This window comes from Hoplias malabaricus, chromosome 12 (genome assembly GCF_029633855.1).
Source record: "Hoplias malabaricus isolate fHopMal1 chromosome 12, fHopMal1.hap1, whole genome shotgun sequence".
Classification (NCBI taxonomy): Eukaryota; Metazoa; Chordata; class Actinopteri; order Characiformes; family Erythrinidae; genus Hoplias; species Hoplias malabaricus.
Window position 1 is genome coordinate 18154232 of NC_089811.1, and position 27751 is coordinate 18181982.

Genomic DNA, 27751 nt, shown 5'->3' on the forward strand with positions numbered 1-27751 from the left:
AGCAGAGTTTACTGAATTGGTGATTTCCTTGCAGAATGTTATCTAAGCATCTGAATTGATATGCACAACTGTCTGCCTAAGATCAATAGTCCCTGGTAGAGACATGGCACATCCTGTAATGATTTAATACAGACTCAAACAATCTTGCATTTGGGTGAGACTCTGATACTACACAATACGGCAGGTAGTGCATCCACCCATGGAACCCCACTTCGGTGTAGTTTTGATAACTGTTGCTTTATATTTTGGATGTGTTGTTCCATCTGACCATGCTTGAGGTCTGTACGGACAGTGGACCATCCATTTAACCTGCAACATTTTCATCACTTCCTGTACCACTTTTCCTGTGAAGTGTGTTCCCTGGTCAGACTCTTTGCTTTCAGGCAGACGCCAACGTGGAATATAGTCCTGGACCAGAAACTTGGTTGTGTGCGAAGCAGTTCCTTTTTTGGTGGGATAAGCTACTATCCAGGGCAGCACGGTGGCGCAGCAGGTAGTGTCGCAGTCACACAGCTCCAGGGACCTGGAGGTTGTGGTTTCGATTCCCGCTCCAGGTGACTGTCTGTGAGGAGTTGGTGTGTTCTCCCCGTGTCCATGTGGGTTTCCTCTGGGGTGCTCCAGTTTCCTCCCACAGTCCAAAAACACATTGCAGGTGGATTGGCAACTCAAAAGTGTCCGTGAATGTGTGTGTGTGTGTGTGTCTGTGTTGCCCTGTGAAGGACTGGTGGACTGGTGAAGGACTGGTGCCTCCAGGGTGTATTCCCGCCTTGCGCCCAATGATTCCAGGTAGGCTGGACCCACCGCGAACCTGAATTGGATAAGCGGTTACAGATAATGAATGAATGAAAAATGAATGATATGACTGGTGAGCACCGTTTTTAATTATGATAAATATTTTTGTTCATATGTTATGACCATTGACCTGTACAGAGAAATAAGATCTAATGAATGTAGATGAACAAAGCAATATTTGGTCTTAGAGTGCCACCTACTGGTGAAACAATTTACTACTGTCCCATCGTGGAGCTGAGCTGTTACAAATGCACATGCAGACATTTTAATCATCTACTGCTCTGTGGATATTTAACTTTTATGGACATGTGTGGTATCGGAAGAATCCTAAGGACCTGGACTTTAATAATTAAATAATTAAATTTAATTAAATAATAATTTAATAAAAAAATAATAAAATGTGGAACTTTCATCACTATGTGGCTTACAGGCCCCTCCCAATTACAGAAACCCAGCATGAACACAGAAACTGCACATAACCTATAATTGTCTAATTGTAGCTCTCCCTTTCAATGGATTTGTGTCATATTATACATGATCCTTCAGGGTAAAACTCTACATGGGCCTCATTCGTTTCAGTTACAGCTGAAAGAATGTAAAAGCTCAGCACACCTTGACTAATTGATTTATAGTTTGTTCAAATGTTGAAGTGTTTTTGATAATTATTTACCTACAGTCTCTGCAGATTCCAGCAAAGTCAACCTGTTTTGTCCGCAGAGTATACAAAGCAGCAAACTGCATGTCGATGCGCTTAATTTTTGCTTAGATATATCACATTTTCTTGATATAGCGCCACCTAGTGGCTATCGTTACGTAACTTTTTATGCACTCAGGAAGTGCCCCCGGGAACATACCAGTCAAGTCTCATGATGATTGGACCTTGTTAGGGTTGTCAAACAGCTGCTCAAACCTGATTGGCCGATGACGATCACAATTTTACCCGAATCGCGTTGTCCTTAATTTTCCTCTTATAGCTTTGCCCATAGAAGCAGCATGCCAAAGGACGGTCCGAACTGCCTTACGGATGCTGAGATATAAACTTGTAGCATTTACAGCGCCCCCTGTATGAATATTGGCTCCTCGTTTGACATGGTACCTCAGAATCATGTCTGGAAGTGGAGTATAAAATTGTAATATATTTGAGTAAAGTATGAAATTTCCACTCACTGTCTACACTGTTACACACACATATGTTTTTCGTCCACCTGATAGATAACAGCAGCTCATGTGTTGCATCAGATGTTGTGCTGATTGTTCTGTAGTGGTTCATCAGTGGACACAGGACACTTTCTGCTGGAGGACAATTCCCAGTTCAGCAGTGATGCTGAGGGCTTTCAACCTCCAGCACATAAACCATACCTGCTGTGTGGGCATCCTGACCATTGAAAAACAGGGTGAAAAGGAGCAATGAATGTATGCAGAGTAAGAGGTGCTGGAGATTTTAAAACCTGTGTCGAGACACTGTCCACACTGTTACACACACATATCTTGTTGGTACACCTGATAGATAACAGGAGCTAATCTGTTGAATCAGACGTTGAATCATACCTGCTGAGTGGGCGTCTTGACCATTGAAGAACAGGGTGAAAGGGAGCAATGAAAGTATGTAGGGCAAGAGGTGCAACCCTCTCTGTAATTTTAGATCTACAAAGTGCTCCTGTGGACAGTGTAGCTGAAAACATGGACACTGAAACTAAAATAAGGAGGCGGTCATGATGTTATTGTTGATTTTTTTAAAATCTGCTTTCAATTGTTTGTGTCTTCTGGCCCTGTCTGACTGGCGAGGGGGTGGGGAGGTGACAGTCTGTTTGTAAGGAGGAGAGGGGGGGGCTGAGGGAGGATTCTGCAAAAAACAGAGAGAACTGCAGGCAGATGAATGGGAGGGGATATATATTTTATCATAAACTAGTCCTTGGATTAAAACCCAATATGGACATATGTGGTATCATGAGATTCATAAGAACCTGAATTTGAATTGTTATCAACAAAATGTGGAACTTTCATTACTGTGTGATTGCAGCCTCTGCTTAAATAGAGCTGTGCATCTTGCCTTTGAAACACTGCATAAGAAACAGCTATAACTCACAAATGCTTTAGCCATATGTTATGAAAATGCAAAAGCTCCTTTCCAATGGTCTTTGGAATATATCTGTCTCATCTTGCTGGTACTGCATCTCTAGGTGGCAGTGTAATCAATTATGAACCTATGCAACCAGTTGTTGTCTAATTGTAGCGCCCCCTTTCTGTGCAATGCGGGCATATTTAGCAGATTACTTCAGAGTAATGACATACATATGTGCACCAAGTTGTGTTTGATTTAGGTGAAGTTTCTTGTAGTTATAGCTCAAAGAGTGCATGGAGCCCCGCCCATGCATATTTGTTAAATTACTGCTGCAACAACGTGTCAAAAGTTCCAACTTTTAAAAAAAATTATTGACCTCCAGTCTATATAGATTGCAAAAATACCAGTTGTTTATTGATAAGACAAATTTCCAGGGAGGAGTTTGAAAAGCTCCATTTTCACATACCTGACTATTGTGGATAAACTATGCATTTTTTGACAATAGTTGCAATTACAAAGTTGTAAGACACTATGCAGAGTATGCAATAAAGCAAACTGCTTGTCAATATGTTTATATTTTGCTGAGATATTCCATATTTTCATGTAGAAAATTTGAATTTCACCCCCCAGTGGCTATCGTAATGAAAATTGTTATGTGCTTAGGAAGTGCTGCCATGGACATACCATGCAAGTATCATGATGATAGGACCTTGTTAAGGTCATGAAACAGCTGCTGAAATTTGATTGGTCGATGGCGGCCATGTTTTTTTCATCGTCATAGAATCTAAGTCATGACACACTACATGCATACCAATCAGCATGTCAATCGGACAATCCTGTGAAGCGTAACAATTTTTTTGCTGTTATAGCGCCCCCTAGGCTTGCAGTTGCACAGCCAAGTACTTATGGCTTCCAGCCCTTATAGGGATCAAGCATGTGAAGTATCGTAACATTCGGAGAAAGCGTTTGTGAGTTATAGCTGTATTTGTGTGATTTTTGGAACGAGAGCTCAACCCCTGTATTTGGGCGGAGTCTGGAAGCCGAGCAGAGATGAAATTCCAACTTTTTTTTTAATAATTATTAAAGTTCAGGTTCTTAGGATTCTGCTGATACCACATATGTCCATATTGGGTACATTTCCAGAGACTAGTTCGTGCTCAAATATATGTGTGATTTTGCATATTATGCAAATTCTGTCAAAATCTAAGCAGGCGGAGCTTAAAGGTTCTTCAGGCTTTTTTGTAGGGTCTGACCTGAGGAATCAGGGAAAAAAAAAATTCGTCTCTACGCTACACGGGGTAGGAGATATAGGGAGTGACGCGTTCCGCGTCGCTATAGCGCCACCATCAGGCTGATCGGGCTGATTCTTTGCGCCTGAGTAGCGGGAGGGTTTACTACTAGTTGACCAAACGACAAGTCTGTAGGACCTACGGTTTGGGCTGCCCATCGCGTTTCATAGGAGAAAAAGAAGAAGAAGAAGAGGAAACAGACCAAAAACAATAGGGCTCCAGCACTTGCAGTGCTTGGACCCCTAATAATAAAAATAAAAATCCTAACAATTATAATAGGGTATAGCCGCAATATATAATGAATATAGCCGCAAGGGGCAATTCCCAGAGTCCAAACTGGTATTCGCTGGTAGAAGAACAATGCGCTAGCCTACGAGCTGTCCTGAGATAAAAGGGGATTTTGGGGGAAGTTTGTGTAGTGTTTGTATGGTGGTCCATGCTGTTCTGGCATCTCTTTGGAGATGTAGTATGAGATGGAGGGGTAGCGGATGACAGAGACAGCATAGAGCACAGATGTCACGCTGGAATTGCACCCTGGTTTCTCACCCTAATGTTCAGGACCCCCAAACAGCAGATATGATGTGGAGTTGCTCGTACTGGAGTCCATCATTAGTGGACGCAGGACACTGTGTGCTGGATGTGTTTGACTGTGGACTATTCCCAGTCCAGCAGTGATGCTGAGGGATTTAAATCTCCAACACCTGAATCATGCCTGCTGTATGGGTGTCCTGACCATTGAAGACCAGGGTGAAAGTGAGAAATCTGTTGCAGAGCAAGAGGTTAGCATATGACATTTCCTGATACAGGAGCCACATTTTAGGATATATTTTGTTGGTGTTGGTTCCTTGGTGTTCTGGTGTTTCAGCAGAGCAGAATTGTAAGAGGGAGTGGTAGTGAATAAGTGGGTGAATTTCTGGTCTGCAGACAGGTGAGGGTTGGGCTTGGGTTACAGAGACAGCAATTTCACCCTGGATTATGATCCAATGTTCAGGACCCCTACAAAGCAGATATGATTTGAATGGTAAATAATTCTCAGCACGGCAGTGACACTGACATTGTGGTTATATGGTAGTGTGTGTAGCGCTCTTATGAGTGAATAAGACAAAGTAGTGCTGCTGGAGATTTTAACACCTGTGTCAACTCGCTGTCCACACTGAGATACACATATTTTATTGGTCCAACTTATAGATATGAATTCAGAGACAGTTGCTCATACATTCTCAGCACTGTAGTGACACTGCCATTGTGGTGATATGGCAGTGTGTATTGTTTTTTTATGAGTGGATCAGAAAGAGCAGTGTTGCTGGAGATTTTAAAACCTGTGTCCACACACTGCCCAGTGTTACACACACCTACTCTGTTGGTCCACATTATAGATAGAAAAAAGGCAGAGGCAGTTGAAAGGGAGCATTGAAATTATGCAGAGCAAAAGGTGGACCCCTTTCTGTATTTTTAGACATACAAAGTGATCTTTGCTGTTTAGCTGAATACATGGACATTGAATGTAGAAATAAGGAGGTGGTCATAATTTTAGTGTTTATTGCTGTATATCTTCATTTCTGTGTCTGTGTTCTCTGACCTTCTCTGACTGGTAGGGGGCAGGGGAGGGGGAGCAGTGACCGTCTGTGTGTGAGGAGGAGCTGAGTGGGGAATCTGCAAAACAGAAAGAAGTCTGCAGGCATACATGAGATGTAGCGGACATATATTTGATCAAGAACTAGTCGATGGATCAAAACCCAATATAGACATATGTGGTATCATGAGAATCATAAGAACCTGAGCTGTAATAATTATCAAAAAAATGTGGAACTTTCATTACTGTGTTATTGCAGCCTCTGCTTAAATAGAGATGTGAAGCTTGCCTTTGAAACATTGCATAAGAAACAGCTGTAACTCACAATATATATCTATCTCATCTTGCTTGTACTGCATGTCTAGGTGGTGGTGTAATCAAATAATAACCTATGCAACCAGTTGCTGTCTAATTGTAGCTCCCCCTTTCTATGCAGTGTGGTCATATTTGGCACACTACTTCAGAATAATGACATACATATGTGTACCAAGTTGTGTTTGATTTGGGCAAAGTTTGTTTGAGTTATAGCTCAAAGAGTTCATCGAGCCCCGCCCATGCATATATGTAGAATAACTGCCACAACTGCGTGTCAAAAGTTCAAACTTTTTCTAATTTTTCTTTACCTACAGTCTATACAGATTTTAAAAATATCAGTTGTTTATTGATAAGACAAATTTCCAGGGAGGAGTTTGAAAAGCTCCATTTTCACATACCTGACTATTGTGGATAATCTTTGCATTTTTTGACAATAGTTGTAATTACAAAGTTGTAAGACACTATGCAGATATTCCATATTTGCATGTTGAAAAATTGAATTGCGCCCCCTAGTGGCTATCATTATGAAACTTTTTATGTGCTCAGGAAGTGAGGCCATGGACATACCATGCAAGTGTCATGATGATAGGACCTTGTTAAGGTCATGAAACAGCTGCTGAAATTTGATTGGCCAATGGCGGCCATGTTTTTTCGAATATGACATCATCATCATCATCATAGAATCTCATTCAGGACATCACCCACTACATGCATACCAATCGGCATGTCAATCGGACAAACTTGTGAAGCGTAAAAAATTATTTTTTGTTATAGCGCCCCCTAGGCTTGCAATTGCACAACCAAGTACTCATGTCTTCCAGCTCTTATAGGGATCAAGCATGTGAAGTATCGTAACATTCAAAGTAAGCATTTGTGATTTATAGCAGTATTTGTCTGATTTGTCTGTAATTGGGTGAAGTCTGGAAGCCGAGCAGTGATGAAATTCCAACTTTTTTTGAATAATTATTACATTTCATTTTCTTAGGATTCTGCTGATACCACATATGTCCATATTGGGAACATTTCCAGAGACTAGTTCGCGCTCTAGGCAGAACTTATAGGTTCTTGAGACTTTTTTGAAGGGTCTGAACTGAGGAATCAGGGAAAAAAAGAATTTCGGAGAAAATCGGAGAAAAAGCAGAAAAAATATATGCCGCAAGCGGCAATGGTGAATAAGCCATATCAGAGCACTTTGACAGTCTGAGCCAACAATGAGGCCTTACGGAGCATGGGCCTGTTTGGCCAAACAAGGGAAAATTGGATGTAAGATATTGTTGTAGATGTTGTTATAATGTTTAGCAAAAGACAAGTTATGACTGGTGAGCACTGTTTTCAATTATGATAAATATTTATGTTCAATATATTATGTTTATATTTAGTATATATAGTTTGAATATGGGCACAACTGTTTGAAATTAATTCCTTTTGGACAATCAAAATGGGTGGGATTAATTTACATGTGTTTAAAGTAATTTTTTGTTTATATGAATGTATGTAGAACCAAGGTATACACATACTGTGTGTTATTTGGTTAATAATTATATAGAACATGGTTGTCTTTTTAGGCGGCACGGTGGAGCAGCAGGTAGTGTCGCAGTCACACTGCTCCAGGGGCCTGGAGGTTGTGGGTTCGATTCCCACTCTGGGTGACTGTCTGTGAGGAGTTGGTGTGTTCTCCTCGTGTTCGCGTGGGTTTCCTCCGGGTGCTCCGGTTTCCTCCCACAGTCCAAAAATACACGTTGGTAGGTGGATTGGCAACTCAAAAGTGTCCGTAGGTGTGAGTGTGTCTGTGTTGCCCTGTGAAGGACTGGCGCCCCCTCCAGGGTGTATTCCTGCCTTGCGCCCAATGATTCCATGTAGGCTCTGGACCCACCACGACCCTGAACTGGATAAGCGGTTACAGATCATGAATGAATGGTTGTCTTTTTCTTAATGATATTACTTTGTGTTAATATATAATCTTTTATATTGCAAAATATGATTCAGAATCCTGGGACAGTCATTCAAAAGAGATCTTGTAAGGTCTGTGTAAGTGTGATGTCACTACCAAGGTACAGGAAACAGCCAATCAGGAGCAAGAAATGCTCCAATTCTCCCTCATTGAGGACGAATCAGGTATTTGGGGCAGGTTTTCTAAACTCTGGTAAAATCCAGTCACACACCACACTTAAAAAAAACACTCACTCTTTTTTAGCACTCCTCTGAGACACAGTCTTTGAGAATTTTGGAGAGGAAGATGTTTTTCTGAAGAACGTCTCTCTCCTGCTTCCAGCAGACAATGCTTCTCAGATAGGGTAGTCAGAGAGCTCCCCTGCTCTGCAGACGTAGGCTCTCTCATGGCTCTCTTCAACAGTCTTGGGCCCCTCATGGTCCAGAGAGAACCGATCTTTCTATATTAATGTTGTCCAGATAGAAACTATAGATTAAGAAAAGCTATAGTTTAACCCTAGCGAAATTTCAACGCCACACCCAGAGCATGGAAACCTTAGACCTCTGACGACCTTCTGAGATGAGGAGAAACCTGCCCAGGAGAGACCTGCATGTACGTGTCTCTCTCACAAGGCGGCAGATCATAGACGACGCAGAATCCCCACAGAGACCTTCAGAACGCCACCAGCTCAGACGGCTGCGTCTGAAAGCCTCGGGAGAAAAGGAACGCCCGTGTCTGCAACCTACAAGGCCAGTGTCTGCAATTCTCCAGGAAGTCGTGCCGGAAGGCACTAGTGATGGGAATTTCGGCTCTTGGGGAGCCGGCTCTTTTGGCTCCTAAATGGCTCTTTGTTTTACCACTTATTTCCACTGGTACAGAACAATATTACCTACATTTTACATGACTATATGGACAATATTCAATATTAAAAATAATAAATAGTGTTGCAATGGCCAATTGTTTTCATGGCTGTCTTGTAATAACTCACTGATTGCACTCACACATTCAATTGTATAAATAACTGGATTTTTACTTAAACACCTTAATAAAAAATCACTTGTAAACTCTGAAATATAGCCAATTGAACCCAAAAGGTAGGTATTACAAAATAGCTTATTAAATTAAATAATCATCCATTTCTGGGTAATAAAATAAGTAAATATTCTGCAAAGTGCAAAACATCAGCATTCAACGGTAGTGATTAAAACAACCACAACGGTCAACAAACATTTAACTGATTTAACATTTTCTTCAACTATTTTTTGGAAGGCAGATTGGCATTCAGGAAAACCAAGTGTCTCAGCTTGGAGGTTTGGAGGGTTGGAGCTTGCTTGTTGTTCTCTGATTGGTTGAATGACAAGCCTTAGAAAAAAATGGCTCAGTCTTAGACGGGAACCGGCTCTCATCGTTCACTTACAAGAGCCGGCTCTTTGAACCGGTTCATTCGCGACCGACACATCACTAGAAGGCACCGTCAGTGACATGCTCCCTATCCATCTCCGGATACGTAAGGTCACATGGTCTCTTGTCTCTCATGGCTGATGGGTTGGTACTGAAATGCTGGCTGGGATAAACTATAGCCTTTCTAGAATCTATAATAATTATCATAGAGAAATTCCCTCATATATTAATCTCCCTGTTCCTCCATATATCGCGGTAATCCATTTCATTATATGAATGTCTAATTAACATTCATTATTTGATATTACAATTAATAAACCAGTTGTGTGGTAAAACTAATCCTTGGTTATTTGTTTGTGTGTGCACCTTTCTTGTATGGAATTATAACTTCTAGTTCAGATTCAATTTCAGAGTCAAGAACCCACGGCGGGTCAATGAGCATAATTCATTAATAATAGTTAATTCTAGCTAATTCTGCTGTATAATATGTTAAGATGGCCTTCTTGTCTAAGCTGAAAATTAGATAGGTAAAGACATTACATATTACTTAATGGCTCCCAAACATGGAGCTTAGCAAAACGAATTAAATAATTATTAATAAAATAATAATTAATTATCATTGACTCCGCTATGTAGTGCTAATGCCACCGCAACATGTGCCTACTATTTCCACTACATAAATATAGACCCAAAGCATCTAACCTCACTTTTGCTCTAAGTTGTCACATCTTAAAAGTAGTAAAACTGAGTTAGAATCTGTCTATTTGTGTAAACGCTCGGACAGTGTGAGTGCTAACAAGAGCAACAAATTTAGAATGATTATCAAACAAACAATTTAGGGCTGGGCAGTATGGCCAAAAATGAGTAACTCTATTTTTTAAATCACTGTGTATCACAGTATTTTTATCTTGGATCTTGTCTAAGTCTGCTGCTTATTCTTGGGTCAAGAGTGCACAGAATATAAAAACATTTGAATTTCATTATGAATATAATGAAGAGTTTGGGTACTGTGTGGTCTGCTTAGCTGCACAAAATGTCAATCTATGAGTTGTGTTGTTATATCAAATGCAGAATTTATATATGCATGAGATCAGCCAACTTACCAACAATGTTTGACTCTAGATGTCACACCAATTGAACACCACTGTCACGAGCCGTCCCACTTAATTATTTTTGCCGGGCTGGCCTAGAAGAGGCATTTTAACTTACTGACTGATTGACTGACTGACTGATTGACAACATGCACCTCAGTGCTCAGCCTTGGGTTTCTCTTTTCAAGAGTGCCACACAAGCCTAGCCAGTAATTTTGGTAAAGTCCCTAGAGTGTTTTCCTGGGTCTCTCTCCTGTGAAATCTTCTTGAGTCTTTTGTTCTTTGTTTATCTCTTTTATTAAAAATAATAATAATAAAAATTCTAAACTTATTGTGATTCTTCTTTTCTCAAATCTTTTGGTTTGGCATCTTCGCCTATTTAGTTGTCTTTTCCTTCTTTAATTTGGGAAGTTTCTTTTTGTTTTTTAGTTGAATTTTGTTTTCTGTTTTTTCTGCACTTGAGTCCATTAACGAACTGCTACACTATTAGCTCACTCAGGGTTCCTTGATTTTAACCGATCCCTGGGTAAGCTGTCACATTACAGCCAGACTGAGCCATAACATGGACTCAGCAGAATCTACACACATGGACCAACTTAGAACTGCCATAATGGCTCAGGGAGCTACCATTGGCAGGCATGAGCAGGCCCTTCAACAGGTACTATCACACTTGCAGGGTCTTACTGCTACCCCGGTCCTCCTCCTCTAGTTGTACCAGCTCCTGAACCCATCCCACAGTCCGAACCCCACCTAGAGAGAGGAGAACCAGCCTGATGTATGTGCCACAGCAGCTTTGTTTACTGCTGCAATTCGCCAGGCTTTTGATTACCTGGTCTGTGGAGGGGAATCTGGTTCCCGTCTTTTGCGCATTCGGCAGGGAAGATGATCTATGGCTGATTATGCAATTGAATTCAAATCAAATCAAATCAAATCAAATTTATTTGTATAGCGCTTTTTACAACTGATGTTGTCACAAAGCAGCTTCATAGAATTCCAGTAAGACAAAGATTTGACATGAAATGTATAAAAAAATAATAATAAAAAACCCAAGTGAGCAAGCCAGGGGCAACAGTGGCAAAGAAAAACTCCCTCAGCTGGGGAAGAAACCTTGGGAGGAACCAAGGCTCACAAGGGGTGACCTATCCTCCTCTGGTCAATCTACTGGTAATAATAGTTAGTAGTCCGTGAGAACTTCAGTGTAGGGGCAGCTTCAAGGCACTTGGTGGTTGCTGGAGCGTGGGCAGCTGGTTTGAAGCGTGGAGGAGGATCTCGACAGTCATCCATCAGTGTCCAGACAGACAGATGGGCAGTCGTTTACTCAGAGAAATGTAAAGGGATGGAATTAGTTTTGTACTGTTTGGTGTTGGTAAAGCAGAAAATGTGAACATTTCCAGACTCCGGCAGATCTGACTATGACAGCTTTAACTAAAAGGAGAGAACCAGAAGGACACACAGACACGGGAGCATCCTGAAACACTGGCATCCCTCTGCTCCACTGTCAACAAACCTGAGTGATCGCATGAAGCGGCAGGACGACAGCACCAGCGTGTCAGTTTACTATAATTCCCTGTGTCTATGGACCCCCCAGATCTGCCGCCTTTATCTATGGGGGAGCATTAACTACCAAAAGATAAACTAAACAAATGAGTTTTTAGCCTAGATTTGACGATTGCGACTGTGTCTGAGTCCCGAACATTTTCTGGAAGATCATTCCAGAGTTGGGGGGCTTTATAAGAAAAGGCTCTTCCCCCAGCTGAGGCCTTCTGAATTGTGGGAACAATTAAAAAACTGTATTCTGTGATCTGAGTAAACGTGGAGGCTCATAATAGGAAATTGTATCTGGAAGGTATTCAGGAGCGAGCCCATGTAGAGCTTTATATGTTTATAACAGAATTTTACAGGCAGCCAATGAAGTGATGATAGAACTGGGCTGATATGTTCAAATTTTCTAGTTTTAGTGAGGACCCTGGCTGCAGCATTTTGAACTAGTTGAAGTTTTCTTAAATTGCTGCTGGTGCATCCTGAGAGTAGTAGTAGTCAAGCCTTGAAGTAATAAAGGCATGTACTAATGTTTCTGCGTCCTGCAGGGATAAGGCATTTCTAATCTTAGCAATATTGCAAAAATGTAAAAAAGCTGTCCTAGTGATACTGCCTATGTGTTGATCAAATGATAAATCCGGGTCAATTATGCCACCAAGATGCCCAGAGTCACCTGATGAGGCTGAGGTGTCCATGCAGTTGGGGCACACTCGCCTGTCTCGCCAGGAACAAGAAGCTTGCATGCGAGAGGGTAGATGCCTATACTGTGGGCAACCCGGGCATTTGCGATCAACTTGCCCAGAGTTGTCAGGGAAAGACAAAGTCTTTAACCAATCTCCTCATGTCTCTGGGGTGTTTCTCAATGCCAGAATCTCTTGGAAACATACTCAGGAGAAGCACTACAGTGCATTTGTAGATTCAGGAGCTGCTGGCAATTTTATTGATTTCTCCTTAGCAAGAACCTTAAAGCTCCCACTTGTACCTCTTGAACATCTGTTGATCTGTTGATCGTTGGCCGATCCCTTGAACCAGGAGTGGTGTCTCAACAGACCTGACCCCTTATGCTACAAATTGGAAAACACACTGAACAGGTCACCTTGTTTCACATCAGTGCCCCCCAATTGCAGCTGGTTCTTGGCTTTCCTTGGCTGCAGCGCCATAACCCCTGTATTGACTGGGTAATGCAATCAGTAATCGCCTGGGGTCCCCAATGCCAAGGGTCATGTTTAGAAGTCCACCCAACTAATCCTAAAGTCAGCACATCACATTCAAGCACTCCTGATTTGTCTCAAGTTCCCCATGAGTACTATGATCTGAAGGAGGTTTTCAGTAAACAGAAAGCCCAGATCCTCGTGGCAGAACGAGCGGAAAGCCATGGAGAATTATATACAAGAAGCTTTGGGTTTTATTCGCCCTTCAACCTCACCAGCAGGGGCTGGGTTCTTCTTTGTAGGGAAAAAAGATAGGGGTCTTCGTCCCTGCATAGATTACAGGGGTCTAAACAAGATCACGGTGAAAGATCGCTATCCTTTGCCCCTCATGACCTCAGCCGTCGAGGCACTATAGCAGGCTTCAATTTTTACTAAACTGGATCTGCTCAGTGCCTATAACCTTATTCGGGTGAGAGAAGTTGATGATTGGAAGACAGCCTTCATCACTCCATCGGGTCACTACAAGTACGTTGTACCTTGTAGTAAGTACCTAAGTACCGTGTAAGATATCCACTGGATGGTTTCAATGGTCAGATGAAGCCCAGGAAGGCTTTAAAGAGCTCAAATATCGCTTGGCCACAGCTCCGGTCTTCCAACTTCCTGATTCAGACCTTCCCTTTCTGGTGGAAGTAGATGCTTCAGACATAGGCGTAGGGGCAGTACTGTCTCAGCGTTCAGCTTCTGACAAGAAGTCACACCCCTGTGCCTTCTTTTGTCATCATCTCACTCCTGCAGAGCAAAATTATGATGTTGGTGACAGGGAACTTCTAGCAGTGAAATTGGCCTTGGAAGAATGGAGGCACTGGCTATAGGGGGCTTAACATCAGTTCTTGGTCTGGATGGACCACAAAAACCTGGTTTATGTCCAACAGGCCAAGCACCTAAAGCCCCGTCAGTCTAGATGTTCGCTTTTTTCCGGTTTGATTCCATTCTCTCATACCGACCAGGCTGTAAGAATGCTAAGCCTGATGTCCTGATGGGGACATGCATCACCCTTTGCAGCACACCCGGGCATCAATTGCACCTGGGAGTTTGTCCAAAGGCGTTTTTGGTGGCTCAAGTTGGACCAAGACATCCAGGCCTATGTAGCTGCCTGCCAGATCTGTGCCAAAAAAACAAGGAGCCTAAAACACGACCGGCAGGCCTACTTCACCCCTTGCCCATCCCTTCACGCCCATGGTCTCACCTCTCCTTAGACTTTGTCACAGGATTACCAGTATCCCAAGGCAACACTGTGCTCTTAGTTATAGTAGACTGATTTTCTAAAGCCTGCAAATTTATTGCCCTGCCCAAACTTCCATCAACCAAGGAGACCGCCAAACTGCTCCTTCAGAATGTGGTTAGGGTTCATGGGTTTCCTACAGATTTGGTCTCTGATAGTGGCCCCCAGTTTACCAGTCGGTTTTGGAAGGCTTTTTGCCAGCTACTGGGTGCCTCTGTGAGCCTGACATCAGGCTTTCATCCACAGTCCAATGGCCAGACTGAAAGGGTCAACCAGGATCTGGAAAGAACTCTAAGGTGTCTGGTCTCAGATAATCCTTCTTGGAATGATCACCTGCTTTGGGCTGAGTACGCCCATAATACTTTGTTGCACTCATCCCTAGGCATGTCTCCATTTGAGTGCCAATTTGGGTATGTTCCCCCGATGTTTCCAGAACAGGAGGCTGAAGTAGGGGTTCCAGCAGCTGAATACTTCGTTCGCCGATGCCACAGGGTATGGCAAAAAACTCGAAAGGCTCTTCAGGCTGCCTCTGTGGTCCAGAGGAGAAAACTTGGGCCTACGTTTCGGCCAGGGCAGCAGGTCTGGCTTTCCGTTTGGGATCTGCCTGTCCATGTGGAATCCAGCAAACTGGCCCCACGTTATGTGGGTCCTTTCAAGGTCATTTGGAGAGTGAACCCTGTTTCCTACAGTTTACGTCTCCCAAGGTCTATGCGCATAAATCCTATGTTTCACGTGTCACGTCTTAAGCCAGTACTCTGCAGTACCGTTGCCCCACTTCCAGATTCCCCAGCACCAAGGCTGGTGTATGGGAAACCAGCATACACAGTTAGTCGTCTGTTAGACTCACGGCGAGTCCCAGGCTGCACCCAGTACCTTGTGGATTGGGAGGGGTACAGGCCTGAGGAGCGCTCTTGGGTCCCTGTCCGCAACATCTTGGACCCTGGGCTTATAAGGGCCTGTAAACGTGATCATGTTGCATCATTGGGAATGTCGGGTGCCGTTCCTCAGAGGGGGGATTTCTAAATCAGGCTTTCCCCCATCCCATTTCAAGCCATAAGCCCAAAATGTTTGCTTTCATGACGTTCTTGAAAGGTGAGCAGAAAAACGCGAGGGTGGAAGTATTCAAGGGGTCAGAGAGTTGAGAGCTGAATTGGGACACGCTCTCACTGCTTCAGCACTGTATGTCCTCTGTCCACTGCAGTGAGCAGCTCAGTGTTTTACTGGAGCCTCAAACAGAAATGTGTTAAATTGTTGAGGTAATATTCATCATAGAATCTTCTTTGTTTGGAGAATGTTTCTGTGACCCAACCTTTTGTTTTTCCACTATATATTTAACAAAGAGAAAGTCATCTTTTCTGTCCCTGTAATGATAGGAATACACAGACACATCTCACCGTTACTGACTTTCTGACAATTAAATTACATCTGCACAGCTTTTTGTTACGTTACATGAAAACGAGCAAAATCTACAATCTAAAGCCAGAACACCAGAGCAAGGTGTTACTCAAAATAGACGTTTTATCAGTCGGACCCTTATAGAAATGTAAGTCAGTACATAAATATCTAGTCCCCAGCAATGCCCTGTTCCTTTATTAAATATAGATTACTTGGTTGATAAAATGTTAAGGTGATTGATTTTAGAAATGTTCAAAAACTTGAAAAAAATGTTTAAATGTTATCTTGTTGCTTTCTGGTAAACAAGTTCCTTTTAATATAATCTCAACACAGTGCTTCAATTGGTATGAACAGAAAATAACAGGATTTCCATGATCATACATACAATGTCAGCAACTGACGAGATAAACTTTTTTTATAGTTTGTTATTATTTGTTATTGTAAACATAGGTATTTATATGAAGCACCAAAGCTTCTCCAGACCTTCCAATGACAAGGGAATGTATTTTGGGCTTTCCTGTTTTTGAAATACCAGAAGCACCTCTGTGGCTATAAAAAGAAGCACTCTCAATGGCTATATGGCTAATTGCGGTCTGGCTAAACTAGGCTTGCCTAGTTTCTCTTTGCTCTAGTTTTTTTCCATCTTGTGGTATATACCAGATTATTCAAATATATTACAGTTCAGTTAACTGAGGGTGTGGTACAGCAGAACACATATTTTTGATGAAAACTTGCTGATTTTTTTTTTATTTTAGAAAAAAATGTAAATTTGCTAATCAGTAACAAATGTTAGCTACACACAAAAAAAAAATCAAATTTTAAATCTAATTTATTTGTATAGCACTTTTTACAACTGATGTTTTAACTTTAAAAATGTAAAGAATGTAAAAATCCCCCAGGAGTGCAAGCCAGGAGCCACAGTGGCAAAGAAAAACTCCCTCTGAGCTGAGGTGGAAAACTTGGGAGGAAACAAGACCTATACTCCTCTGGTCAATCTACTGGTAATATTATTTAGGAGTCCATGAAAACTTCAATAGAGGGTGGGTAGCTCCAAAGCAGTTGGTGGTGGCTGGAGTGTGGGCAGCTGGTCTGAAGCATGTAGCAGGATCTTGACAATCAGTCATCCATCAGTGTCCAGCGGAGTGCGTACCAGAACCTCTTTAATGCCACCCGGAAGTCATTCTCCATGGCCTTTAAACTCCAGCTTTCCCCGCCATCAGATCCAACTCTCCACCAGATGGTGATTGGTTGACAGCTCGACCGCTCTCTTTACCCAAGTGTCAAAAACATATGGCCTCAGGTCAGAAGACACGACCACAAAGTTGATCATTGACCTTTGGCCCAGGGTGCTCTGGTACCAAGTACACTTATGAGCAACCTTATGTTCGAACATGGTGTTCATTATGGACAAACCATGACTAGCACAGATGTCCAACAACATCACACCACTCGGGTTCATATCAGGCATGACATTCCTCCCAATCATTCCTCTCCAGGTTTCCCAGTCATTGCCAACATGAGCATTGAAGTCCCCCAGCAAAACTATAGTCAGTGCATGAAATCCTATCAAGGAGTTTGGTTCCAGAGCCCACACTGTGTGTAGAAGTGAGCCCAACTATATCTAGCTGGTATCTCTCAACCTCACGGACCAGCATAATTCAGTTGTGATTCAGTTACAGATAACTTCATTTAAAAATGCTGCTTTCTAAGGGATTTTTCCATTATACCACAGAGAGGAAAATTATGCTTTTTTTTGTTTTGAGGAAACTTTTATTTTGAAAATGTGCCACTGAGATTAATGTGTTTTGGCAACTAGTCACACAACGTTGGTCTTTTTTAAGCATTCGTTAAGCCGCCTGTTCAAGTATAAAGCTGCACCAATCTTCACCTTCAATGGCCTCCAATTCAACTCACCAGAGAGTCTGGTTTATAAAGTTAGTTTTTACCAGTTCTGGGCTTAAGGTCGGTAATGAAAGCACAACAGATAACAATGGTAGCTAATTACATTAATGAAAGCAGCTTGTATATAACATCTTGTTAGGGAAATACAGGGGGATCTGAGAATTATTTAACATTAATATTAGCTGTGTTCAGGTTGTGAGAAAGAGCTCTAAACATGCAGCAACGTAACGTTAGTTTCTGGCTGTGTCCCCAACTGCATACTGCTGCATTGAATAGTATGAAAATATTAGCAGTGCTTTCTGTAGTATAGAATGTAAAGTTCCATAGTATGTTGCTTTGGGACACGGCCTCACTCTCTAACGTTAATGTTAATCAAATGCTGTCCCACATCATTATAAAAGCAGTATTTTACCACCTCGTCTACATAGGAATCAGCTTATATCAGCTACCTAATATTTTGGGTATGGGATGGGCTTTGACTCAGGTGCCTCCAATATCAAACTCACTCCTATGCCTTTGAACCTGCCTTTGCTTATTTTTGCACAGATTGAAAAGTGAGAAACTGAAGCACAATTTAATTAGTAGACCAATTTTCTGTATTTTTTAATTTTTGAACATTGATGTTAATCTTGTATCTGGTGTTATAATGCTAAGCTACTGATTTAGAGATAGAAATTGACATTATTCAATAAATTAGAATAATAGAATGTGTATTTTATTACCATTTTGTTGGGGTGACATGGGAGAGTTTGGATCTGGAAAATCCCCTTCTGATGTGAGGAATGATAGAAAAACTTAATGTATTTTTTTAAACAAAACAATTCAAAGCCACATCAGCATAAAAAAGTAGTAAATATTATACAGTCCTAACATTGTTTGGAATGTGTTGCTGGCCTGAAAGTGTCTTACTGAAAATATCAAAAGAAAGAATAACCTAAAACTCAAGAATGCGAAGTTAGTCATTTCATGTGTTAAGGTACACAACATTATCATCAATGTATAAAAAGACACTGTTGGTGGTTAATTCATTATATGGTTAAATTATTTAAAGGAGCAGTCTGTAAGATATTTACTGTACCAGTCCAGAGCGGAGCTCCTGTGATCTTGCTCTCCAAGGTTTTTGCATAAATGAACACGAATCTCAGACTGATCTAATGGTCTGTGAGAGGCACGCATCTTTATACCCCATTTTGCAACCTTACACATGGATTGATCGTTATCTAAACAAGTTCTGAAAACAGGACGAACTGTCGTAAAACATGACTGTCGTAAACAAGCCATAAACAACCTAGGCCACGAATTCCTGGTGCACTGTTGTAAAATTAACCGTGTTTGTCTAACAGACTGAGCTTATCAGATTAGGTAAGGTGTGATCTCCAAACGAGTCCAAATGCCAGGAGAAATTGTACAATTCAAGTAAAGGCAAAACAATACAACATTCTTCCCTCAAAACCACCAAAAAACTTTTTCATATTCCTAAGTGTAATAGTCTTTATTTCTTTCCTAATGTATCTTACATTAGATATAATTGTTAGTGTAGCGCAGTTGAAAGACATATAGTCAGTAGAAGTAACAACAGTTCCATTTTCATTCCTGTCATCTTCCTTGATGAACTAGGCTGGATTATCAGGAATGGTGAGATGAACACATCCATGCAGAAACCTCCTTGACTTTACCTAGAAGGTACAAAAAAATAAAACAAAAAATACTTGGAAGTATCATGTAAACAAAAAGACTTGGAAATATCATGTTGACTGCAAAATTTTAACATTTTGAAGAACATCAGTTCACTATTAGATCGAGTATCACCACATCTTACCCTACCTAACACTGGGTTCCTAAGATACTGGCTGAAAGCTGAAAGCTCCCCAAGCCAGTTCACCCGTCTGTCCCTAGTTAGGTGGTAACACTACTTTGCAATTTGAAACGTGTCCAAGCTTTCTTCCCTTGACACAATACTGCTGCACCTGTTACTAGAAGCACTTGGAATGGGCCTTTCCATTTTGCCTCAAGTGGACCAGTTGTTTGATTTTTAATCATCACAAATTGTCCTGGAACAATTGGATGTCCCCCCTGGAATGCTCGGTCCAAGCATCTTTAACACATTGTTGAGTAGAACATACAGAATTGGTGAGCAGCTTACAGTACATTACAGTACATCATAAGGGATCTGAAGTAAGATACATACATACCAGAGGCGATTGCTCTAAGACTGCAAGGGAAGCTCAGCTTCCCCTAAAATGCCAAAAAATAAGTGATCAAATATACTCTTGTGTGTACATGTCAGTGAATAAATATGCACTACAACGTGCTCAACTTTTGTTCAGAATCAGCTTCTTATCACTGGTAAAGATACTGCTTTCCTCTCAATCAAAAGTGCTTTAAACAGTGTGGACGCTGAGCGCCCACAGAGTTCAGTAGCGAAATGCAGCAAAACGAGACGAGTCATTGGATAAATGCTGGGCTTTGTCCCACCCATCGAATGCTCAGCATCTCTGGGGGTCTATGGGGCAGTGGACGCTCAGCTTCTGCATGATGATTGGATGATCTGTCTGAGGCTTTTTAATTGTCAGTGAAATGAGCAAATCAGCGATCCTTTGGTGTAAAGATCCGTAGGAGCATTACATTTTCATTCTGTTCTGAGTTGAATCTGAGACTTTCTTAAACCTCTTAGCGGCATTTTCTTTGTTAAAAACAACTAGCGACAAATTGAGGTTCTATTTCTGGTGGGGTGTTTTGTAGCTGCTTGTGTTTGGAGACTGACTTCTATCACTCTTTTTGACTTCTATCGCAGTTTCTGTCCAGCGGGTGCTGCTGAGCCCTTCCACCGTCACAAAGCACTCACAGGCGGACACACTTCACATAGGCCAAGGCTGTTTAAGCAGCCTAGCCTTGAGAGGACACTAGTCAAGTCCCTGGAAAAGACGCCTTGTTGGTACGACAGGGTCACAGATCATTTTCTTGAAAAGGAACGGAGGGTAGAATTTACGTATAAATAAACCGACACATTTTATGATGTAGGCCGAAACTGAGCTTCCCCTCCTTGAAAGACCAGCATCCGCCACTGATACATACATGCATACATACAAAATGCACATCTGCCTGTCTAAGATCGTTACTTCCTGGTGGAGACATGGCACTTCCTGTTATGATTTCATATGGACTCAAACTAATTTTGTGTGTAGGTGAGGCTCTGATACTACACAATACAGCAGGTAGGGCATCCACCCAAAAACTTCACTTTGGTGTAGTTTTGACAAATGCTGCTTTATATTTTGGTTCTGTCGTTCCACCTGACCAGATGCTTGAGGTCTGTACGGACAGTGGACCTTACATTTAACCTGCAACATTTTCATCACTTCCTGTACCACTTTTCCCTGTGAAGTGTGTTCCCTGGTCAGACTCTATGATGTCAGAAAAACCCAAACGTGGAATATAGTCTTGGATCAGTACCTTGGCTGTGTGCAAAGCAGTTCCCTTTTTGGTTGGATAAGCTTCTATCCAACTGTGAAAACTTATCAACCCCAATCAACACATCTTGCTTTCACTAACGGGGGTAGTGTGATGTAATCAACTTGCAGATGTGTGAATGGTTCTGGGGTTGCCATTTTGTGCACAGCAGGTGTTGAGACACCAGCCACTGTATTGTTTGACTGACACAACATACAACGCCGCACTACCTCAGATGTATGGGAACGGAATTTGGGATTCCACCATACTGAGGAGAACCGGTAAACCATGCTGTTGACACCCATGTCCTAAATTATGATTTTGCTGAGCCAAGTATGGTACATATTTCACTCCCTTTATACAAAAACCACTGGAATCAACACATACACCTTTATCCACCCAAGACCACACTTCAATAGCAGGAGCATCAGAGTACATTTGCTAGTGATGAACACACAGTTTGTGAACTAGTGTTATTAGTTTTTGTAGCAGCCACTGTCATGACTGGTAAGTTTCCTGCAGCCTTTGCTGCTGCATCAGCCATGGCATTACCTCATGTTTCATCTATGTCAGAGGAATTTTGAGCTTTAACAACTGCAAGTTCTGTTGGAAGCTCACTAGCTGACGTGAGATCAGAAACCAAAGAGGCATGTTTAATAGGGGTACCAGCAGCTATCAGAAAACCACGATGACACCAAATGCGTACCTGGAATCCGTATAAATTGTTGCTCCATGATGAAAATGTATTAATTTTACCACAGAAAAATATGTATTATCTAAGCTTAACGGCAACATTTTACATTCTTTGACAAACTAATCTCATGCACCTCTCCGAATGGCTTTTTACCCTCACCAAGCAGTCTGTGTGATCTCCCGAAGCATGGTTGCCAACTTGGGTGATTGTGTCATTTCCCCTGACTGGTCTACTGACATGATTGACGTGTTGTTAAATCTGAGAGCCGAAGCTACACGGCAATAGTGGAGATCCATGGGGAACATATTTAAATTTTTTTTTTTATTTGTTGTACTCTATATTGAACTTTTTTTTTGTTGCAACTACTATTTACACAAACATGAGGATTGCTAATGAGTGGATTGATGGAAAGACTCAGATTTGGTCTTGTTTTGAATGGAACAACTTATTTAAGCAATGGTATGCTTTGTGTGTGTGTGTGTGTGTGAATCGCTTGTGAGCTCTTCAGGCTTCGTGGCACCACAGTTTTTATTTATTTTTTTGTTCTCAGAGGAAGAGATCTTATGCATGGAATAACAAATTTTTTTGGTTTTTATTCAGTAGTCATACATTTTAAAGTACAGACTGACATTATCAGTGCCCCAAGTGTCTGTCCATTCGACTGATGTGTAATATGTACACAGTAAGTAAACAACTTATAAGAACTGCAGTGGACTGAATGTGCATTAGCACAATCCAAAAATCTCCCTGTGATGGTGTATCATGGACAAATTCTTATCCTTCACGATCTGATATCGTCATATCGCACACCCCTATGTAGACATGGGTAAAAAATGGGTATATGTATATATTTAATCCATGGTTCTGTACTAATTGAGTTCATTTCTTATTTTGCAGAATGTCTGCAGACTTCTACATGTGAAAAAGTCAAACAGAGCCAAAAACAGAAATTTCAGTCAGCACTCAACAAGTTCAAAAAGCTTCAAGATGGATCACATAACTATCACGATTCAGGAAATCTGATTGAACATCTGTCATGGCAAAGGCAAAGGAGGTTCTAAACCTGTCCTTCCTCCTGGAGCATGAACGTGAGATGATCCTCAGTGTTCTACAAAAAGATGAGAAACTACGCAAGCGAGAGGAGAAGCGAATACGGTAGCTTAATATTCTTCTGGTTTACCTTCTGCATTCTAACTTATTTTTGACAGAAATGTTATGTTTTGTTTTGTTTCTTTTCTTGAATATTTTGTCTCGCTCTCTCTCGCTCTCTCTCTTGCTCTCTCTGTGTGTGTGCGTACATATCAGGGTTGTGCCATATTGTATTATCTGTGATATTATGATTATAATTTGTAAAAAAAAAATTATAAAATTGATATTTTGATAATATGTAGAGCTGGGCAATATGGCCAAAAGATAATGTGATAACATTTTTTCTTTATTAATCAATCACATTATTTATCACAATGTTAATATTTTGTCACACTGTGACACACAACATAGCACAAAAGTAAGGAAATTTGTGTTTGGTAGATTATTTCTTTGTTGTAACAGTGCTTCTTAGCAAAAAATCTTATACTGTTGGAAAGCCTGTTAATTTCCCTTTGCCACATTTGTAGATGTAGGAGTAGAACTATGTGGGTTGTGCCCATGAAAAATTTGCCATATCCTCTCTGCCAATGCCAAAAAACTTATTTTGTGTAATGGTATGGGCTGGCATCTCCCTCACTGGAAAAATGAGGCTTGTCATCACTGGAGGTAATCTCAAGTCAGAGAGATATCGAGATGGAATTCTGCTACCAGTGGCAATCCCATATCTCCACAGTCTGGGACCAAACTCTGTCCTCCAAAATGACAAAGCCCCCAAAGAGTGTGGTTCATCAGAGAATACCTCCAGAATTTGAGAATGGAGAAGATGGAATGGCCTGCCAGCAGTCACGACCTCAACCCCATTGAACACTTGTGGTATCAGCATTTCCCAGGAGGAAAATATTTTGAGTGAAGAAAAACCCACCTGAGCATGAGGGAAAGTTTGTGCACTGTGTTCTAACAGGAGGATACTTGTGTTTTTACAAAATAAGCCAATGTTTATAGGTTTTTTTATTGTCATTTCTGAATGTTTGAAACAGTTACATTTATAGCAAAATAAAACCTGTTAATAAATTAAGCCATTTAATATTATTAGCATATATAAAATATTCATTCATTCATTCATCGTCTGTAACAGCTTATCCAGTTCAGAGTCATGGTGGGTCTGGAGTGTGGCTCACATACTCAGACCTATGGACACTTTTGAGTAGCCAATTGACCTACCAACTTGTGTTTTTTGGACCATGGGAGGAAACCAGAGCACCCAGAGGAAACCCATGTGGACACAAGGAAAACACACTGTAACCGAGTCAGTTAATTAATTAGTCATTAATTCATTACTAATTAATTATTAATTTATCCACTGAGCATGTGATGCATGCAATTTTATTTAATTATCAATATGCAATTTCCCTAGATTAAGAATGAGTTCTTGGACTTTGATTTACGCTTGCACTTCAGGAGCAATTTCAACACATAGACACAGCACACTCATATAATAAAAAAAATAATAATACATTTTTTTTATTTGGACCAACAATGTAATTCATAACATGGAATTAATTATTAAAGTTTCATAGACCGGACTAATTGGCAAACAAAAACCCTTACATGACATTCAATAATGTGTGATGAAAGGGGATTGATGTATGTGGAGTGTGTTAACTGAGGCTTAAGAGATAAATCATAACTAGCAACTAAAAAGGAATTTTATCAAAGGATTGAATTTGGCGTTCACCCTGAGAGCATGTTAGAGAGAGAGTCTTACTGTACACAATGGCGGCTTCTCATGGTCATTGGCTTCACACAAATGATCCTGGTTTATGGTGGAGGTCCTGGGAAAACAGTCCTCTCGCTGATATGTGGGACCTGAAGGATTACTTCTCGGCAAGGGTGTAGAATTAGCGTGAACGGAGGTGATGTGTCCCCAATAATATCCAGCGATTATTGAATTGTCCCAATCAATAATTTAATCCCCTCTGTGCAAAAAAAGATCTGTCAGCGTCTCATTACGCTACAGCTGAAGAAAGGGTTTTCTACTTGAGTCCTACCTCCTCGTAATGCTTATGGCCAGTGTGATTGTCTGTGCCTTTCCCTGCTGTCATGTGAGTCTTTGTAGTTTGTTTGTTAGCAGTGCCAAAGCTGGAAGGAAAGTAGGTATTACTGTGCACAAATAATGGAAGGTATTACTGTGCAAAACCCAGGTACATTGTGGGTGGCACACGGGCGTCAAAAGCGAGTGAAGATGGAAGCAAAAATGGAGAAAGTGGACATACGAGCTAATTTTCAAGGAAATGTACAAGTCACTTAAAGCCAGGTTTGCTAATTAAATGAGTCCTCATCATAGTAATAACATGTTATCATAATAACAGATGGCTGAAATCGTCTGTAATTATGAATAATACGGTTTGGAAATTAACTGAATTCATAGGTCTCCACCAATGTCAAGAAATGCCACAGGACATGCTTTACATTTATTGCCAGGAAAAAGCTGGTTGCTGCTATGTTTATTCCTGTATTGGATTATGATGACTTTATTTATATGCACACCTCTGTAACATGTCTGAAATCTCTGGACTCTGTGTACCATGGTGCCTTGAGGTTTGTCACATGTTGCAAAGCCTTCACTCTCCACTGCACTATACATGGCAGAGTTAAGTGGCCCTCATTGGCTGCACGTCGCCTCTCACATATTTTCATATATAAAGCCACCCTAGCCCATCTCCCTCAATATTTATGTGGTTATATCTCAAGAACCCATAGAACCCTTGGAACTCCCTGCAGAGTGCTCTGAAACTGAAAGAACTAATTTCTCTTGGATTCAGAAATTCAGAAATTATGTAAGGAAATTAGAATCAGCCTCTTATCATTTCTGCTCTTGTTTATTATGAAGTTTCATTATTCAACCTTACTGATCCAACTAGATTGTAATTTTTCTATACTAGTGTTGTTTGATTTGGTGTTTTATGGTGTAATTGTAAATCGTAAATGTTGAAACTGATGTTTTAGGCTTCTGTCTTGGCCCGGTTTCCCTTGAAAATGAGATCATTGTGTCTCAGCAGGACCGACCTGGTTAAATGAAGGTTAAATAAAATAAAAAAGAGCAAATCTACGCCACTGCTTCTCGGGGTTGGTCCGCTGGGCTCTTCAAGAGTTGATTCCTCAAGCCTTGCAGACACCGGAATTTCTCATCTTGGGCTGGCTGTGATTGTCGACATTTACTGCGGCAGTTTCAGCTACTCAGTGCCCACTTCCTGGATGAATGCCAAGATGTCAAGAATGAAGATCCAAACTCCACTCACTGTTACCGGCTGACTCTCCGTCTGAAGATTTATTGACTTACTGACTCCTTGCCTTGACTGACGATTCATTCTGCACGGGCCTATTTCAATGGTTTCTTACCTCCACCCCCCATGGTAGGGTCTATGCTTATTGATTCGCTTATACAGAAAGATATTCGCGATGAGACATGTTCCTTAAGCCTGATATCTTTCCTGTTGGGTTATCCCACAATTTGTTACACATAGCATATAAATAATAAGTTTTAACCCAAATACAGAATAACATATGAAATAAAGAGGGGTGTCTATAAAGTAATGTTAAACCAAGCATTTAGAACTTTATCCCTTCACATGGTTTCTAATGAGCTTCTCCTGTTTTAGATTACTGACTGTGTCATTGGTCTTATAAAAGAAATAACCATTTTAAGTTAAATACAATTAGTTGTATGATTCATTTTTTTTCTGTGGGGAAACTTATGACAGAGTGTCGCCCGTACACAGAAACAAAAGCAAAACATTCATCTTACAATCCAAGTGGATCCCACCAGGGAGTCAAGAATGCAAGAGGGTTTGCAAGTGGGAATTGTCACAGGTGCAAGAACAATGGACTTCTTTGATGTTACATGTTGTATCTAAGGGCATCCACCTTGGGGCGCTCTGGCTCCACGTGTGGACCCAGTTTTTTCTGAAAGCTTTATTCAGGATCTCCTTTTATGAATCTTAGTTTTATGTCCATTTAATTGTCACGTGAAGTCTCAGTGTTTGGTTGGGATCTCCACTCTGGAACAGAGGAATATAGATTTATTTCCTTTTTAATGTTGGAATTACATGGTTTGACTCGATCAGAAAGACAGGCTGTTTTGATGTCTTTTACATAACAATGGTGAGTGTGTCAGCCTACAGACGCCTGACTCCTACAGCTAAAGTGATTATTTCGCGGTGCTATAAGGGGAGCTCTCTGTTACCCTTGTTTCATGCATTTTAATCACAAAGGTGCTGATTGCAAATTTGGGTGATTGGGTCATCCCTAATCTTCTATGATCTTTGGAAGAAACAGACGGGTGACTTTAACAAAAGGTCTGTTTTGTGGTCTTTGAATAAACAAGAAATCCTAACTTGGGGCATCTGATTAACTTGAGAGAGATGAGATTTCTCCTGAGCCCACTACAACACCAAACTCCTCACAGACAGTCACCCAGAGCAGGGCTTTAACCCACAACCCCAGGACCATGGAGCTGTGTGACAGCGACACTACCAGTGGCGCCACCGTTTTTATTTATTTATTATTTATTTTATTTATTTATAATTAATATTAATAAAACTTGTATTTTATTACAATAGTGTGTGTTTGAAGTTAATAAAAATATTTTTCAGTGTTTTGTCATATTGCCAAGTATATTGTGATCACCACAATAAAATCATGATATTATTTGAGGGACATATTGCTGTCACGATTAGCAGGGTGGACTGAGGCGAACGCACATGCGAAAACACAATGAACTTTTAATCCAACAAAAC

The 27751-nt window shown here is 41.0% G+C and overlaps 1 protein-coding gene across 2 annotated transcripts in view; it reads left to right on the plus strand.

The window, feature by feature from the left end:
- The window catches only part of sytl5 (synaptotagmin-like 5), a 106394-nt gene that overhangs the window by 17415 nt on the left and 61228 nt on the right, over positions 1 to 27751 (plus strand). For both annotated transcript variants that reach the window (XM_066686579.1, XM_066686580.1), the window contains exon 2: positions 22764 to 23021. In XM_066686579.1, the coding sequence (XP_066542676.1) occupies positions 22903 to 23021 (119 nt within the window). In that variant the 5' untranslated portion in view covers positions 22764 to 22902. The remainder of the gene's footprint in view (positions 1 to 22763; positions 23022 to 27751) is intronic.